Source organism: Podarcis pityusensis (genome assembly GCF_964106645.2).
Source record: "Podarcis pityusensis genome assembly, chromosome: 6".
NCBI lineage: Eukaryota > Metazoa > Chordata > Lepidosauria > Squamata > Lacertidae > Podarcis > Podarcis pityusensis.
In genome coordinates, this window is record NC_138030.1 from 30,008,278 (window position 1) to 30,028,279 (window position 20,002).

The 20,002-nt window shown below is 42.8% G+C and overlaps 1 protein-coding gene across 2 annotated transcripts in view; it reads right to left on the reverse strand.

Moving 5' to 3' along the window:
• The window catches only part of ACSS2 (acyl-CoA synthetase short chain family member 2), a 60,285-nt gene extending 41,119 nt beyond the window's left edge, over positions 1-19,166 (reverse strand). Inside the window, exons 1-2 of one of the 2 annotated variants that reach the window (XM_081010292.1) lie at positions 18,922-19,166; positions 14,420-14,615 (exon numbers count right to left, since the gene is read on the reverse strand). In XM_081010292.1, the coding sequence (XP_080866418.1) occupies positions 14,420-14,615; positions 18,922-19,054 (329 nt within the window). In that variant the 5' untranslated portion in view covers positions 19,055-19,166. The remainder of the gene's footprint in view (positions 1-14,419; positions 14,616-18,921) is intronic. The other variant, XM_081010293.1, reaches the window with a different exon arrangement.
• Positions 19,167-20,002: the final 836 nt, after the last annotated feature.

Here is a 20,002-nt window from a genome sequence, read left to right on the forward strand (position 1 = left end):
TCAGCCCCCATCACCACACTAATCTGAGTGTTTCCCAAACATTACTCTTTTCTATTCTCTGTGTTCCATATTTTGTAATTAAGAGCTTGTGTTTGCATATGATTATTTCTTCTTCCTTTCCAATCCATTTATTTCCCATAATGTCTTTTTATATTGTAAACTTGAGGGCAGGGTCTTCCTTCCTTCTTTCCTTCCTTTCCTTCTCTCTCCTCTCTTTCTCATGATTTGTATGACCACTCTGGAAGCCTTTTTTGACTGAAGAACAGGACATAAAATATTTAAATAAATAAAATAGTATGATTACCAGCCGGCCAAAATTAAATACATATTTATTTGTGATTTTGCATAAATGGTCATGCAATACCTGAGTTTAAGAGTAACTCTTCAATTGGAAGCACAGACAAGACTTAGAATTGTATCCAATGATGCGCAAACCAGGTTCCACTTGCAGAATAGGACTTCCTTCTTTTCACCAAGAAACCCAAAAAATCTGCTCCACAGCGTTCCCCCAACCCTCTGGTGCAGATTTTGAGGGTGTACAGGGGCTTTAAGGGGAGGGGGAGGGGGAGGGGAAGGGGAGGAGTTTGGATTTGATATCCCGCCTTTCACTCCCCTTAAGGAGTCTCAAAGCGGCTAACAATCTCCTTTCCTTTCCTCCCCCACAACAAACACTCTGTGAGGTGAGTGAGGCTGAGAGACTTCAGAGAAGTGTGACTAGCCCAAGGTCACCCAGCAGCTGCATGTGGAGGAGCGGGGATGCAAACCCGGTTCACCAGATTACAAGTCCACCGCTCTTAATCACTACACCACGCTGGGAGTGGTGAGGAGGGGAAAGATCCATAGTACACGCCGAAGTATGCTAGGCAAATGCGACAGCAGTATTGCCAGCAGCATTGGACACATTCTGTAGCACCGTTTGGAAAATAAAGTTCCTGGAACATATTTGGTCACATGCTGGGGGGAAAAATTATTAGAAGTTTTGCACCTCTCTAAAATTTTATGGTCCTGTCTATGTCGACTTTCATAGATATGGCAGCCATATATGCCATACCCTCTCGGCAGCCATTTCGCAACTGGTGCCCAAGGCACATTATCAGAATTCTAAATGTGCCCAAGGACCCAAAATGTTTGGGGACCACTGTTAGCAAGCCAAAATTAAACACAGGAAGAAACAACACTCCAGGCTCTTGCTGAAGTAGTTATTCTGAGCACATAAGCCAAGCTCCTGACTTATTAAGAGCTGAGAAACAAGATATATAGGATTAGTAACTAAGATGGAAATATTTGATTTCAAACCTTCCAAACAATTTTCACAACATCTACACTAAAATAAACACTATGCTCTTTTCCCTCAGGGGAAAAGGCGAAAGTGACTATGCAGGGAACAGAATCCACTAAATACAAAGCCTGTCAAAACAGACAAGATAACAACCGTCACAAATTGAACTGACATGGAATTATATCCTGGGATAAAGCTGTCCATTTTATATTGACACTGTGCCCTCAAATGAGGCATAAATGCTTAATGAATCCTCACTGATCAACCATAGAGTGCAGGTAAGAGGACTATAACTGAACACTATTGGTTGTACTGCTTTTTTATTAATGTGCTTGGTGTGTAACATTTGGCTACCAATGACTTTGCAACTCCTCAGCCAGTGTGCAGAATTTAAGGTCCACTTGTACACTCTGCCACAGGTCAAGTGCCTTGGCTGCAAAGCATCAGTAGCATAGTGGTGAAATTTAGAAATGCGGGGTCCCTTCATGACAGTCCTAGCCATGCCCTCTCACAGCCACACCCACTTCTAAGATCACACAATAACCTTACAATTTTATAATTATACAGAAATGATAATTAGGGATGCACTGCAATGATCATGTGTTGCCTTCCAGGTATCTTAACCATCTTCTGTGTACATGCATGGGTAAAATACTTTGAGTACTCCAATATCTTATTTTGGCATGACTTAAGGTGTGTTCTCCTTGAAATTCCATTGTACGTAACAGAAGTTGCACATCATTCTCACATAACTGAAACACCTTGTGTTTTCAGCATTACCACATGCTTAGCTTTGGAGCACACAGTGTTCTTCTCACGCATCTTCTCCAGAGTGACCCTAGGAGCCATTTCTTAGTGGCTGAATCACCTTTCACTCTAACTAGCTCTAATCAGCACTAAGGGTGAGAAGACTTCTTTCTCAGTGGCTAAAAAGTTCCCCTTTCATGACAGTTGGGTGGTTCTAGGACGCTGGAGACTAGGACCCTGCTTCAGTAATTGCAAAATATTTTTTGACACTACCCGCCCCCCCCCAATTACACATCCACAAAGCATGGTCCAAAGATACATGATGCAGAAACCTTGCTGCAATTAAACAGGTTTTAATCTGAAAACCCTCTACTTGCTACTCTGAGTTTCGTAAGGAAGAACAGTGAAATATGACTGTAATAAAACAAACAGAACTCAAGCTCTTCTTCTACATTACTGTAGAAACACGAAGTCAGTATCTTTAATAAATAAAAAGAAAGAAAGAAAAACGCCTATTAAACAAACCTGTTCGGAACACAGCAAACATTGCCATCTCTTTTGAAGGAAGGAATTTTTTTACTAAAAGTGAGAGAAAATCCATTCCCATCCAGCTGTGGTAGAAAGACCTGTTTTTTATTTCCGAGTTGGCACAAGCTCCACAAGTTAGCAAGAGCAACTAAGAGAAGATAAGACTGCTTCAGTATGTACACTTGGTGAACACCACCTCCCATACATTGAGCAAATACATCTACACCTGTTTTACTTTGCTAGGTAAACTTGTAAACACACTCTTGCTAAAACCATTCAGCCATATATGCAGATTACCGCTATACTAAGGATTGCTCCACATAAAACAGCAGGCAGACTAGAGGACACCTGAAGTCTAACCCACACGGCAACAACGCCAAAGAGAGAAGCATCTGTATGCACACCACACTTACTGGCCAGGGCCGTGAGGTGGTGAACACCATTACACAGAAATAGTTTGTGGCAACATGGAGGAAGTTATGTGGTCAGTCACTGCAAACAGACATCTTGGTAAGCAGTGACATCTGTCAACATTCAAATCCAATTCTACACAGCATCAACGCTGCTGGTTATTTGCATGAAGTGGGCATTCATGTAACCCACTTGCTCCTACATTGATTGGCTGCTCATTCAGTAAGGTACAGTAATATTCAGAGGTCCTTCAGGTGCCACCACCTTGAATGGTAAGGTGGGTGATGACTTCAGATAAGGCTTTTTCTCCAGTGGTTCCCATGTTTGGCAATATACTTACTTACTTACTTACTTACTTACTTACTTACTTGAGTTCAAATGCTTTGAACTCAATTTTAAGAAACTGATACTTCAGAACTGGTTGAAAACTAAAAAAAAAAAAGAGAGAGAGAGAGCTGGTACCACCAGCATATTAACAGCACCACAGAACTCTGGATGATTTGTCCCAACAGCTTTATACAATGTTAAACAAAAATGTAAAGAGAATTACTTGATGAGGAAATGCCACAGGCTAGCTTCTCAGGATCTGAAACATCCTCTCCCCCAGCTAGTGCAGTGGGTCAGTGGGTCTGGCTGTTAACCAGAAGGTTAGTTGTTCCAAGTCTACCCAGGGATGGCTATAGGCAGTATGCCTGCATTGCAGGACGTTGGACTGATTGACTCTTGAGGTCTCTTCCAAGTCTACAATTCTATGATTCTAGGATATAATTTTCTATAGATAAGCCAAGAGGTAAACCACTCTAGGGCTGTTCCCTCATTTTCACCAGCCTCTGGAGCCAGCTCATCAAACTGTAAAGGTCTACTTCATCGTAAGTAGACCTTTATTTGGTCTACTTACGAAATAAAATAGCCAAGAATGTTGTTTCCACTGTCGATCTCCAGACCAAGTCCATTCAAGCTGTGTGTTCCAAAATCAGGAAAAATCAAGTTGTAGGCATCACTGAGAAATACCTATAGTTGTACCGACTTAATTAATCAAGGAAGAATAACCGTTGTTTAAACATTATGAACTGCCAAACACATTGTGTGAAAAGGATACCATTGCACAATGACATGTAACTGCCTAAGAGGCAGCACTGGCCCAAACACCAAAGGATTGCAAAACATGCATTATGGCACTCCCCCATCCCCTGGCACTGCTGCTAATAGCCTTAGATGGCATCTGATACAAAAGTGTTTTGGGGTTTTTCCTGTTGGGACTTCAGCAAAAAAATTCCAGCACACATTACCTTTTAATCAGAGGTTATTGCAAGACTCATCTGTCCACTATTCCGCTCATCTGTCCATTTTCCAAAACACTGGAGCTTAAACAAGGCAGTGCATACGTTTAGCCAGCCCATCTGCTGGGTGTTACATAGTATGTTTTAGTTTTGAATAAATGACACATTTTAATACACAAATGCCCATGGAACCAAACTAAAAAGAAAAATGCCTGCATAGTTAGATTCTTTTTTCTTTACACACTGTACTGTAGTTCTTGCACAGTGCTGTGCTAATACAGTAGGCCTGTTTTGGCACACCTATTTTTAAAGAAAAGTAGCAGAGAAAACTAACTTGTTTAGGAAACTATCCTAAACATCAGTGCACTCCTGCCTGCTATCCTGGCCGAGGCTCAAGGCGTTGCAGGGAAAAACAAAATGCAAACTCCTAGTTGCCAGATACAGTATATCTTTCAGTAACATCAGAGTAACAATGCAGAAAAATTCCCCCAAGTGCATAGGGCCTTCAACTGGCAGGTTGAGACTAAATATTGGGAAACAAGGTTGGTCTCAACAGAAACAGCTGCTCTACCTTACAAATATGAAGGTGACCCGGAAACTGCAATTAATCCAGAACACGGCAGCTAGACTGGTGACTGGGAGTGGCCGCCGGGACCACATAACGCCGTTCCTGAGAGATCTGCATTGGCTCCCAGTACAGTGGTGCCTCGCAAGACGAAATTAATCCGTTCCGCGAGTCTCTTCGTCTTGCGGTTTTTTCGTCTTGCGAAGCACGGCTATTAGCGGCTTAGCGGCTATTAACAGCTTAGCGGCTATTAACGGCTTAGCAGCTTTAAGGAAAAGGAAACAAACTCGCAAGAACTCGCAAGACGTTTCGTCTTGCGAAGCAAGCCCATAGGGAAATTCGTCTTGCGGAACAACTCAAAAAACGGAAAACTCTTTCGTCTAGCGAGTTTTTCGTCTTGCGAGGCATTCGTCTTGCGGGGCACCACTGTACGTTTCCAAGCACAATTCAAAGTGATGGTACTGACCTTTAAAGCCCTAAACGGCCTTGGTCCTGTATACCTGAAGGAGCATCTCCACCCCCATCGTTCAGCCCGGACACTGAGATCCAGCACCGAGGGCCTTCTGGCGGTTCCCTCACTGCAAGATGTGAGGTTACAGGGAACCAGACAGAGGACCTTCTCGGTAGTGGCGTCTGCCCTGTGGAACGCCCTCCCAGCAGATGTCAAAGCAATAAACAACTATTTTACTTTTAAAAGACAACTGAAGGCAGCCCTCTTTAGGCAAGTTTTTAATATTTATATAATAAATAATAATAATAATAATAATAATAATAATAATAATAATTTATTATTTATACCCCACCCATCTGGCTGGGTTTCCCCAGCCACTCTGGGCGGCTTCCAACTGAATATTAAAAACAGTACAGCATCAGACATTAAAAACTTCCCTAATGGTCAGGGGTCCCTTTACCTTTACTTATTTTATCTGTAAGCCACCTTGAGTCCCTGTCAGGGAAAAATGTGGGATATAAATAAATATTATAATAATACGTTACATAGACAAAAACTGAGCACCTAATGATTGACATGATTGCATCAAGAGATATATAAATTTGGTGAAAGGAAATAAAATAATCAACAGGCACAGCAGCCATTTGAAATGCAACCACAAGGAGAGGCCTCCAAGAAGCAAGCCATTTAATATGCAGCAGCACATCGTAGCATAGTTCCAAAGGCTGCCACATGTCACCAGCCATTTTTTATATGCAATCGCATGCCACTTCTCATCAACACTTTTACAATATGAAACAGCCTCCTTATGGTAAAATTTTAGCAACAATATGCCACCACTGCTTCCCCATGTGATTTAGTGTTCACCATCTTTACATTAAGATGCAGCTCATCACAACATAAGACCATTTGTTTTATTAAAAGCAATTTACAGTTTACAGTCCCAAAGAACTGCCCGAACCTTTTAAGCAAATTGCACTCTGTTTTTCTGGCCAACCCTCATTGACCACTTTCTACAGCATAATATTGAATGAGGCCACTGATGTTGAGCAAACAGCTTTTTCAAGAACCCTCCCAGTTTCTTTCCCAAAATGTATACAACAGCATAAGAGAGTTGTCCATCAGGTTGGACTCATGCATATGTATTCTGTCCAGTTCTATTAAATGTGCAGGAACTTAGCACCAGTAGGAGCAAAATATTTTCTTTCTCTACAAGCAACATACTGTAGCTGGAAGTTTGCATATTTCCCAAGAGAGACCATCTCACATAGCCCAGATGGAACATAGAGGAAATCTTTCAAAATGGCTCCAGAACGTGAGCGCAGAAATCCTCCACATCTGGCCCAAGATCCCAGAACTGTTCTGCAGAACAAAGTGGCTTTCTCCCACTCCTCCAAGCACCCTCTTGCAAATGGATGTTTATATATGGTTTATCATAGGGAATTCTCAATCCATTCAATATGCCGGAAACGAACATGGCTAAAAAAACCAGAAGATCAAAATGTCCCTTCTTTTTAACTTCTGAGTTAAATATCCACCATTAAGAAACATAAATTTCACTTAATAAGTGCAATTCAGTTTTGCACAGTGTCACATATGATCCATCTGGGCTGTGTGTGAGCCTTCCAGGTGATTTCCAAACTTCTATAGGCATACAACTTATACCTCCAATTTATATTCATTTATTTTATTCAATTTATGAGCAGCCTAATAAAAAGACGTTCTCTGAGCAACATACACAGTAAAATTAACACACTATGCAACTCAATAAAACCAGAAATCAATTTTTAAAACCAACTTAGCAATAGCACAACAATAAACATATAAAATCTGGCGCAGACACAAATCAAGTAGATGGTAAAATATTTTTTTGCACTAATCTTATGCTTTGGGACTGCAGGTGGAGCAACAGAAAATCACCCCAGAGTTATATAATGAAACCTGCACCGCCATAGCCATACATCTGTGCAGGCGGTTTCAGTCACTCTTGGCAACACAGCTAACAGACTCACCAACCTCAATATAGGGAGCTCAGAAATGCTGGAAAAACCAGCTCTCTGTAAGAATATGGCACTTTGCCCACATTTTTAATCACCAAGATTTAGCAATAATAATAGATGTGAAATAACCTCAACTGCTCCAAGACTGCCCATAAGAGGGTTTAGGGTTTTTCAGACACACAACAGTACATCATGCACTGCCCTGCCACAGTATACCAACTTTGAAGTCATTTACTGCGATTTGGCATTTCTTTTAAATAAGCAGAACCAAGAACTCAACAAGATCAACATTTTTGAAAATCAGTGTGCTTCTACGGACCAAGGACAAAACCATTTTGGTGAACTCTTACAAGTTCAGAATAGCTTCAACATCAGCCTGTTTTTTCTTTTCCCCACCCCCATTGCTCTACCTACCATCTGCAGATGCTGTAAAATCCTTTGCTGGTATAGTGGTACCTCTGGTTGTGAACTTAATTCGTTCCGGAGGTCCATTCTTAACCTGAAACAGTTCTTAACCTGAGATACCACTTTAGCTAATGGGGCCTCCTGCTGCCGTTGCGCCGCCGGAGCACGATTTCTGTTCTCATCCTGAGGTAAAGTTCTTAACCCGAGGTACTACTTCCGGGTTAGTGGAGTCTGTAACCCGAAGTGTTTGTAACCCAGGGTGTTTGTAACCCGAGGTACCACTGCACTAATAAATGAATGGGAGTTGCAGAAGCACTTTGTTGCAATCTTGTGCAATTCCCATTCATTTCAAAATGGCTTAGACAAGCACATACACTGTGAATAAGCTCCGTGTGAATAAGGAAGGGATTCTCCCCAGGTGTGTTCTTGCAAATTGTGATCAGGCATAACCATTCATGTTAGCAGACTAACCGATGAGCTAGTGCATGGATGGAAGAATATACAGCTTCTCAATACCACAAAAGATCAACACCAACTGCTTGTTGTTACATCCATTCTCAATTACAGCACCCCACAGCAATACAATACTCAGCTAGCCATGTGGCCTTTTAAAAAAGTTCTTCAGTAGGAAAGTTCCTTCACAAACACTATGTACATGCTTCTAGAAATTGAATTGGACCTCCAATTTAATCAGTATATGAGACATCTATGCTCCCAAGCTTATTACATTAGTCAGGCTGGCTTCTTACTCAATTTTAGTCTTGGCAGGTATCTTTGTGGATGAAATACAATTTATGTAATGATATCTTGCAAGAACTAGAATTCTGAAGACAGCTAATTATGGAGAGAGAGAAAAAATATATGCCAAACACATACATTAAAAGTTGCAGGTTATGTTTCTACTTCAGAACAGATGAAATGTCATCCCAGAGCAAAACAATGGTGTTATCTGTCTTGTGTCCTGTTGACACATGCAAAAAAAGGCCAAATCTTTAGAAGGCAGCTGTACTGCAGAAAACTATTTGAAAAGCAGTCCACGGCTGTTAGCAAAACTCTTTAGAAGATTTGGCAAAAGATGGGAGGGGCTAGGAAAAGGCGGAAAGAGTCAAATCAAGGTTTGCTAATGCAGTATCTGTAATATCCTGTGGCAAGGAAGTAGAACACCGTTTGGTCTTGCAGTTTGGGTGGCTGAGAAAGAAGCAGCAACAAGCCAGAAGGAAGGCAAATAGGCATTCACAAATAAGAAGTGTAACATCAGAAAATGTACCAAGTCTCCATCCACCACTCTTTGTGTATTATTGATACCACAATGATGACGGCACTAATATAACACTACCAAAATTGTAAGACAGTGTAATAATGAAATGGAATCAGAAGGCAATAAAGTGTCCTATTTAGTTTCACCCATTCATAACTGGTTTCAAAGTTTGATGTTTTTCCTATGCACAGCTGTCACCTAAACAGACTGCCAACAGTAGTAGCAGGCAAAGTACACAACACTAATGTCAGGACACAAGTTGTACTAAATGTTACAGAAAAGCAGGGGAAATTTGCTAGATTTTTGGCAGTGGCCACACATTTAGGACATAATCTACTTTCCTCTCATGCGCCCTAGTGTCAGAAAGTGGTGAGTTTAAGACCCACACATTGATCCAATGCTCTGATCTTACACAGCTGTTAGTTTCTATGGATCTAGAAGAACGGGACCTTGAAACTGTTCATTTGTTTTCTTTAAAAATGCATCTACATTGCCTAGCAGGTGACAGTATTTTATAGTGGAGATCAACCAACAAACCTACACCTAAAAACATCCACATGCCAGATACCTCTATTGTTACACCTCATATAGACATTGTACATCCGATGCTCATAATGCATATCAACTCAAGCTAGAGGGAAAGACTCACTGTAACCTCAGTTAAAGCTATTGTTAGAGTTCAAAGCACAAACTTAAAAGGGTAACTAACACAAGCAGAGCTAGAATGCCGCTTTGCTTATATAATAAATAAATGCCATACACATCAGGAAGCAGCACTTTCTTTTCAGGCTGAACCAGGACTTAATATACATCAGCGAAACAAAACAAGGAATACTGAAATTCAATTTTACACACTGTTCAAAGGATCAGATCAATATCAGGTCTCAACTAATGACCATTATTTGGCATGGATTATTGAAATGAAGCAAACAGACGATTCCATGTAAACGTTTTGCTTTTTATTCAGCATGATTTACAGCTCATTTAACTAACAAAATAACTTGGGTCATGGTTTACACCTCATGCTTGCAACTAATGGTTAGTCTGTAGAGAGCTAAACCACAAACCCAGGTTTAGACCACACATTGAGCCAAACTATGAGTTAGCATGGTGTAGCAAAAGACTGGGGAGGAGTGAAATGGCCACAAACTCCTCTCCTGGGGCATGTACACGCCTGTGCTTGCATCAAGCCATGGATTGGCTTGGTGTGGTGTGAAAAGCAGGCCGATATGAACTCTGGAAAATACTGAAGAAAACCCAAGCTCTAATCTCATCATGACAATAGGAGTGCTACAGCCCAAATTTCCAAGGCGACCTCAAAAATACATTGTGGAGTTTCCAGTTCGACAACATTTGCCCAACCTCACCTCTTGCACCATGTAACTCTTGTGGGATAGCAGCTTGGGATGGGCAATGTTGTATGTATAAGTGGCAGGAAGTGTAAGGGTTAATCGGCTTTCGGCTTCTCCCCTCCCCTCACTCTACTACTTATTAGTTTTTCATGCTTTCATTTTATTTAAAAAAAACCAGGAATGCAAGGCTGTTCGCTGGTTTTTCACTTATCGTCTAGATTGAACCAAAGAACCATCTTCTCTGCAGTATCTTTCTGTGTTTGCAGGGCAAACAGCAACCCTTAAAAGGGAATCTGAAAAAGCGATAAGGTCTACATGTTGGTTTGGTGAACTGGAATGCACCAACCCCACGTACAAACACAGGAGTTGTGAACTTTCAAGTTTTGTGAAAGAATAGAATTTGCTCTCCCACAGAGCACCAGATTTACGCTCCAACATAAATCCTTATCTTAGATGTCAGATTGCATCTCAAAAGCAGCCCTTTCTGGGATTTCCCTCCAGATAAAGGCATTTTATCTCCTTACATACCAGAGAAAGAGAACCTCAGTCTAATTTATAAGCCATAGTGGCAAATGTTACTCCTTGCCCATATGCAACCGGAGTGGTTTCATGCTTTGGAAACTCTTTTATCATCACCAAGGCTTCAAACTCATATCTTTTCAACTTTATGAGTTAGAAGTAAAGGGATACATTCTTTTTTAAAAAGAAAAAGAATAGAAATATGCTCTGGTATATGCATTCCTGCACACTTGTGACACGTGGCCCATAAGGATGTGTGGAGATAAAGGTCCAGACAGAGCCAGTTCCCCACCCCTGATACAGGAGGACAGGAATTGCTGCCATTGTCTTTGTTGTAATGGTAGGCAAAAATCTGGGACACAAAAGTGCAGTCCCCAAACAGAAACCAACACAATGAGAAGTAGATTTACAAAACATCAAATTGGAGAGACAAAAACAGAATATAGTAAACAAATCCCAGAGATGTGGCCATGTTAGTCTGTAGCAACAATTCCAGAGAATGGTCTGGAGCTAAGCAGATACAGTGGTACCTCGGGTTAAGTACTTAATTCGTTCCGGAGGTCCATTCTTAACCTGAAACTGTTCTTAACCTGAAGCACCACTTTAGCTAATGGGACCTCCTGCTGCTGACGCGCCACCGGAGCATGATTTCTGTTCTCATCCTGAAGCAAAGTTCTTAACCTGAGGTACTATTTCTGGGTTAGCGAAGTCTGTAACCTGAAGCGTATGTAACCTGAGGTACCACTGTACAGGTCTGGTCACTGCCTGGATGGGAGACCTCCAGGGAACCACATGATGGAAATTCCATAATGAAAAAAAGGTGTGGTATAAGAAAATTAAAAAATACTAATTTATTATTATTTACAAACAAGCGCTTTATGTATTGTGTTAAATAAAATGAATACATACTATAGCCCATGTTTTCATGGGACAAATGCCACTTAACATCTTGATGGGATAGAAACCTAGTATATTGATTTAAGTCACAGGTGTTTAAATTGAATTTATTGATATGGGTTAATTCAGTACTGGAGTTTCACTCTGAAGTTTCTTGCTCAAGAATGGGCATGGGTACCTTAAGGACTCTCCTTATACCATGGCCATTAGCCAGACCACACAGCTCACTAGCCCTGCTTGAGTGCTATTGCCTGGCCAAAATGTGTCCTTGAATTGTGTTGATGCCTGCCTGGATGGAGAGAGCCATATGCACCTGTGTGCACAGAAACGTCTGGCTTTTTCATGGATGGAATGCTATCTACTTAAGAGCAGCATCTGTTGCTCCACCTGCTTTTTGCCTCTGGCCTGATCCTCACTGGTATGTGGCCTCTGGGATGTTCCCCACATGGAACACAGCCCCTTGACCCAAAAAGGTTACTATTTCATTCATTTCCTCTTGGAAGCAATAAGAAGTTCAAGAAAGATGCTTGATCGCTAACCAGACCAAACAATTAAAAAAAGCCAAAACTGCTAGCAATAACTTCCCTTTACCTGCACTAAAGTCCAACAGTGCTTTGCTTCACAGGACTGCTGCATAATTAATGCCAGTGACTGCTTAATGAGGAGAAACCATCAGGGCAGCCTATAGGATTTCATGTTCCTTTCCTTTAATTCTTTCTTTTTATAGAATCATAAAATTGTAGAGTGGGAAGGGACCCTGAGGGTCATCTAGTCCAACCCCCAACAATTCAGGAATCTTCTGTCCAATGTGCAGCTTGAACCCACCACCATGAGATTAAGAGCCTCATGCTCTACCGACTGAGAGTGAATTCCTGCTTACTGGCCTAACATAACAGCCTGACCATATATCAATATTGACAGTTACCAGGTAAGCATTAACCAGTATGCCTATTTCATTCATGATCTGAAACCATCTCGAAGCTGACTTCAGATCCTGGGTTAAGTGGGACTCTTGGTTAACAGTTAACATTGCTGCTGACAGAACAGTCAACTGCAATTAGGCCCAGGAGCCCAAATTTGAACTCTAGGGAGAGGGTGGGGAATAGAGAAGGGTGCAATCCTACTGTCTGATCCAGATCTGTATGCTATTTATTACATTGCCCCTCCAAGAGCATCAAACAGTATGCCTCTGTCTCACACTTTTCACAGCATCTGCAATGGCCCACAGTGAGCAGAATGTCAAGAATATTAACACTGGCAGTAGATCTCAGTAAAATGCCTATCTAAGGAAGTTACACCATTAAGTTCAGGCACAAGTTCACAATGTAACACAGGGTGGTGCAGAATCTCTTACAAAAATGCAAAGGAAACTCCTCCTAGAGATTCACTAAGGTGGCATAACAGAATCAGAAGGGACACCAGAGCAATTCTCTGCAGCCTACAACCAAGTACAGCAACATACATGCAATATAAGCTCACAAATGAATGCCTGACAGTAACACTGGAACAGCTATGAAATCCAGATTCTGAAACTTCACCTGATTCCTTAACGAAATATGTATTTTTGCAGCCTGTTTATAGCCCTCACCTTGATCCTAGGATAGTCAGAAAACAATGTGACCAAACCAAAGGCACACCACCACTTGAACCATGAAGCATATTCAGAAGATAAAGGCCTGCATCTAAAGCACTAATATTACGACAGCTGCAAGCCCAGTACACTTGCTTAGGAGTACCTCCCAGGAAGATCAGTGTGGGTTTCTTCCTAGTAACATAGATAGGAAATGTGGGGTGAATTCTGACTTTTCCGTTGGCCTGTAAAGGGTGTAACAGCTAATTAAAGAAATAAGGAACTAGAGCTGTCTCAGAAAGGAAATAAATTGCATTAGTGTCCCTTGGCACAGGAACAGACTGAGCACTATTACGCAAAGGGGAAAAAATGATATCACATTTATGAGTCTCCTTGAAAAAGGCAAAAAGCAGAGCGGTATCGTGAATGCTAATGAAGTTTGGTGTACTTCCTGGATGAGGGCAGCGAATACTTCCTGCATCAAATGCCACATTTCACCTTAGAATTTCTGCACTTCAATCAAGCATCTAGAATCATAGAATCATAGAGCTGGAAGAGACCACAAGGGCCATCGAGTCCAACCCCCTGCCAAGCAGGAAACACCATCAGAGCACTCCTGACATATGGTTGTCAAACCTCTGCTTAAAGATAGAATTTCACAATGTTCTAAACTTCACAATGTCAGGCTCTGTTCATGGGTGGGAGAGAGCTAGCATTTTAAAAGCACCGTGGTATAACTCCCAAATGCAACAAGTCAACTAGAGGGCAACAAGCTGGCAAAGGCTGTACCAAAGATATTTTTTTAAAACCAAACCTAAAATTTAGCCTTTTAAAATTGTGTGTCTTGTAGGCTTTTTTCCAGTCACGCTCACGCTAATGCAGGGATGTGGAAACTGTGGACTTCCAGATGTTAGGGGACTACAGCTCCCATAATGCTTGATCCCCGACCATGCTGGCTGGGGCTGATGGGAGTTGGAGTCCAAAAGGATCTGGAGGGTTTCAGGTTCACCAACACTGCTCTAATGACACAATCCTCATTCTCTTGTCAATTATGTCTCCTGTCTCTATACTCGGCTGCCAACACACAATGATACCACAGAATTGTTCTTAATTCTATGTTTACAAGAGGGTTTCCTTGATTGAAATAAGAATGTTACCAGTAAAAAGCTATTTTGTCCCCAAGTTTATTCTCGTAGACATTTCTGTCCAATAGATTGTAGCAAATGTTGGTTGTAGCCCCTTTCATCCATTCAATAAAGATTTTCCCTTTTGTGACATCAAAGTTGTACTGCAGAAATGGTCCAGGATGTTGGCTCCTCCAGTAAAATTCTTTGGCAATGTCTCCCCAAAATTCTGCAAGATAAAAAAGATAAATAAATAAAACACCACATTCAAACTTAAGACCATTCTATATGTATGGTTTAAGGTACCAACACATGCATGCACGTAGCCAAGAGTGGGCAAGGAGGGGCAGCTGCTCCCTAAATCAATAAAATACATAGCAAACTGAGATTCTTCCCCCTGCAACAAAAGGCCTGCCTGCTCCCCTAACAAAAATCCTGGCTGCGCCCATGAACACAAGGCAGATGCTGAACTGGTTTTATTTAGGGGAAAGACTTAGGCTGAAATCCTACAATTACCTAGAAGTAAACCCCACTGAAAATAAGTGGAACTTATTTCTGATTAATATGCATAGGATTGTGCTACTCTGACAACTCTCATGCAGAATTCAATAATGCCATCCTCAGCATCTGGGGTTCATTCACTTGCCCATCTTCCAAAGTGATACAGGCCATCATCTGCCACCAATCCCATTTCACATCCTGCATGACAAGCAGCACAGTCTCCATGCAAAACAAAAACAAAAAAACAAAAAGAAACAAAACCTGGCACCAGAAATACAGGAAAGCCAGGAGAAGGTACATTTCACCCTCTCAGGACACTCTGCGAGAGACTAAAGCAAAGAAACTTCAAAAGAAAACTGCTAGTGAGACTGCTAGATTACAATATATCAAGAGATTCAATGCCATCACTTGAGGATTGAACCATGACGATGGATTTCTTACATACTACGCATGCTAATTGGCTGACAGATGTGGGCATCTGTTTATCAGCGACTGTTTCATGAATTGCCATTGTTAATTACTTATCATCAGATATTTTTCTGCATTTATGTTTTCTGTTACTTTACTTTACAATTCCTCCTCCTCATCGTACACCCAAAAAAACCCCAGATATGCATTACCTGTAACTAAGGATAGCACTTTTAGCATCTGGAAAAATGGACTGTAGTCCATACAAAATTATGCAAGAATAAACTGGTTAGTCTTTAAGGTGCCACAAGACTCTTGGTTTTAATGCAAAAGATGAACACAGCTACTTCTCCTCTAGAAGCTGTTACTAGAAAACTCTTTTACTTAATCTATGTTGACACACAAATGCTTTAGACAAGACTTCTTCTGTTTTCATGCAGAAATACTGTATTTGAAACATCCCCACACTCCAAAGGGCTAGCCTAGTTAGTTTGTTACAAGAAAAATCTCCCAACCTTTGGGTGCCTTACTGGGTGTGGGAGAAGCAGGTTTTAGTTGACAAAAACTTATTTCATAAACAGTAAATCCGTTAGCCTTTAAAGCTGATACAAGGCTGGAAATTTCAAATACAAAAAAATCAAGAGTTTGTGACCGAAAATAATGTCCAATAAAATCCTGATTAAATAAAGTGTCATTCACAGTCACTAGAAACACACCCCAACACTGTCTGTGTCAGCTTGAGAAATATACACAAAATTTACACAAGATCAGCATTGATACATTAGATTGTATCTTGGCACAGTATACCACAACTTCTGTACTAATGACACAAAGGGCCCCTGATACTTCCTCATGCTGAAGGTTAGAGAAATGTCACATATGGAAATCTGCCAAACACTACTTCTTTGAATATACCTGGGTGCTTGAGGCATAAACAGACAGACAGCACTTCAACCCAGTAAATTTTAGATCAGTTGGGGAGAATCCAGGAATGCTTGTCCATACTATCTTGGAAGCTGCCTTATACAAAGTCAAACCATTGATCTGTCCAGAACAGTATTTCCTATACTGATTGGCAGTTGATCTCCAGGGTTTCAGGTGGGATGTCTTTCCCAGTCAGGGACTGAACCTAGAACATACTGCATGCAAACCAGATGCTGTACCATTGAGCTAAGACACTTCCCATAGTCCGTCAGCCCCTATTTGCCTTTTTAAAGTACACTGCTGTAACCATGCAGCTGAGCACATCTGAAGTTGTGACTTCTTTAACAAAAGCATAATTATTGTATCTGCATAAAACAATGAAAAGACAGCAGCCATCTAGGTAGACCACTTCCAGCAAGAGCCTCCTAGAAATTATAATTACTCCAAACTGTACAAATATAAATTGCACCCATCATTTTTACTGCTCACCACTGGTTCACCTGTTCTCCACTAAATCAGCACTACAATACAGCACAGCAATACTTTCATATTGCTATAAAACTTCAGTACTCCATAAACACCGGCAACTTTATACCCACAGAACTCAAAGGGATAGAAAGAATTTCTCTCTCTCTCTCTCTCTCCAGTGTTAGAAGTCTTGTAATAAGCATTCAAATAAGAGGCTTGGGATAATGAAGCAAGGTCAGAATGCAGCATCATTTATTATCCAAATTGGTGTCAGCTACACAACTTGCTCAATCTGACCAGACATTTTCACATGTATGCATCCTGTTGAACTAGTCCAAAAGCCCCAATAGGAAGCAAAAGTGCCATACTGGCTAGAACTGACCTAACAAGCATGCATTTGTATCTATGAGAACACAGATGTGGTTCTGTGGTCTGATTCACCATTTCAACAATCCTTCACTTTGGTACTGCCAGATTGCCAAATGCTAAATGCAAAGGGCCACAGCTCAGTGGTAAGGCATACAATTTGCACGTGAAAGGTCTCAGGTTCAGTCCCTGGCATCTCCAGGTAGGGCTGGAAGAGCTCTGGAGCTCTGGAGAGCAGCTGCCAGTCAGTGTAGACAATAGTAAGCTAGATGGACCAATGGACAATTTCGGTTGTGCAACAGGGCTGGGGAGTGGACTTTTTGCAGTAAAGAAAGTGATGGGGAAATGCACTGAAAAGTGTGAGATAATAACTGCTTGGCACAATGTCAGATAACCTTCCAGCAAATCATAATGAATTTTCAGTTGCATAACTTCCCCACAAACTTTATGCAAAAAAACTCCAAGATGAATCCTCAGTAAACAGGCTGCCTAAACCCAACCTCAGTTGGCAGTGAAGAAGGGAAGTACTGCTGAAGTTATTGCTATACAACACAATCTACCCAGATGACATGGTGATGCTATCATTTTCCCAAGGATTTTTCCTCTACAAATAAAACTCAAATGTTATTTGCCCAACTACTACCACAGTTCTGGACTCCAAAGGCAAACCAGTCCCTATACAACACTAGGAGAGTGCCATATATCCCATGCAACCCTCTTGGAAGCCCCCAGAACCATCACAATATGATTCAGGTCAGGTCCTGTTGCTAGCTAACACAGCCCAGGAAGTTGCACAATATGGACCCAGGCCTCACAAATCAATCTCTCTCTCTCTCTCTCTCATTCTCTCTCTCTCACACACACACACACACACAGAGAGAGAGAGAGAGCAGAATTGCAAGATTACCACTTTCTTCCACTACTCATAGAGGGTTTAACTTGTGTAACATCTAGCCAATAATCATATTTGGGGGGAAATTAGCCCAGGTGTTGTGCATTCAGCACATACCCCTGACTGAATTATCAAGCAATGTTAGCTCAGCGCCGCACATTTCCACAAGGGAAAAGTCTGCTGAGCTTGGCATGCTTGCAAAAGCGGTAGCAAAGCTCTAGGAATTTACAAGGAAAACTCATGTACACAGTTGGGCATCACCCAAACTGCTAACACAGTACTGTCTTCCAAGTAACACGGTCGCTTTCTTACAACACAGGACCCCTGGCCTCCCAAGTATTGAGCTTAGACGCATCCCTTGCTTCAGTCTCCAACAGAAGTTCAACAGCAGAGGAGGACTCTGCCTTGTATCTTTGCGGAAACTCTAACTAGCATGACGCTAATGCTTGCGAGCCTTAGCATGCAACAGCCTTGACTTGAGGCTGGGGTGCCCACGAAGGCTGCCCCACCGCGTGCACATTCGCGCGGGGGGGACGGACCACCCGGGCAAAGTAAGACGAGCAGGGAGATGCGTCGGTTGCCGCCACACCTGTTACTACCCGAAGGCTCCCGAATGGAGCACAGCAACCTGAGCAGCCCGTCCAGAGGGTACCACCCACCGGGGCAAGCAAGGGCATAAGGCCCCGAGGGACTCCTCTAAAAGCTGCGGGCGCATATCAACAAGGAGCTGGCGCCGAGTCGGAAAGGGCGTGGAGGAGAGCGAGCCATGCAAGCCCACGAGGAAGGCGAAGATGTGGACCCGGACCAAGTCGCCCTTGGGAAACTTCGCACACGGCGGCGGCCGCTCTCCCCCTGCCAAGCCGCCGCCTCCTCCCCGCCCTTGGCACGGCGGCCGGCGAGCGGCACGGGCCTGGAGGCTGGCTTTGAAGCTTGCCCGGGAACCTCGCGCCGCGCCGGGGCCTGGCCCCTCGCTCACCCTGCGGCTCCTCCACCGAGCGGCTGTAAAGCTCCCGGTACTTTTCCAAGGAAGGCACATGCGCCTCCCGAGCCAGGTCCGGGGGCGCCCGGTACACCCCGGCGGCGGCGCACTTCTCGTCGGGCAACACCATCTCGTCGGGCTCCAGCCGAGAGACGCAGCGAGACGGCGCTGAAGCGGCGGGCGGCCAGCGAGTGAGCAGGCGGCGGGCGCCTCGACTAGGAAACACCGCTGTGGCACCGCCTCCTCCAGCCTCAGGAGGAGGAGGAGGAGGAGCCGGGGAGGCGCCGGCGGGAAAGGGAGGGAGCCGCGCCAAGCTCCGCCCAGGCCTGGAGCCGCCGCCGCCGCCGCTGCTGCTGGGAGGCCCGCCTTGGCCGCAGGCCGCAGCTCCCGCCTGCTCCTTTGCCTCAAACAGAGGTGAGGCAAAGCTGGGTTCTAACCTCCACCCAGTTCACTGCCCGACCTTGAGCCAAGTATTCCAGTTATGGCCTAGCCTAGTTTTAAGGATGAAATGAGAGGAAGTAGAACCACGAGGCAGTGTCTCTGGACACACGTGACAGCCACAGGTAGGTCCTGGTGGAACTTAGAATTTGGACAGGATTGGGCTGAACGTTCTCTTCTGTAGGTCCTTAAAAGTGTGCTCGACCATAAAGAGAACAACTTTGAAACATGAGATACTCCTCCTGCCCTCCAAAGCATCTTTAAATGCCCAAAGACGAAATTAGAGGTAGCTTGGGAGTTCTGTGGATAGGGTCTTATTTCAAAAAGAAGTAGGGAGCAATTCTAATTGTCAGGCGTCAGGGGAGCGGGTTACCCCTTCCTATATGCTATTTTTCTAACTGACCCCTCCTCACAAGCTGCAACATACAGCTGCCACCCCATGCACAAAACCGCCTTTGATACAATGATAACAAATCTTGTGGCACCTTCAAAGCTTTCAAACTTTAGGCTGCAGCCCTGTATATATTTTCCTAAAAGTAAGTCTCGCTGAATTGAAAGGGGCTATCATCTGAGTAATTATGTACAGGACAAGATTGTTTTAGCATAAGATTTAATGAACTGGAGTCCATTTAATCAGATT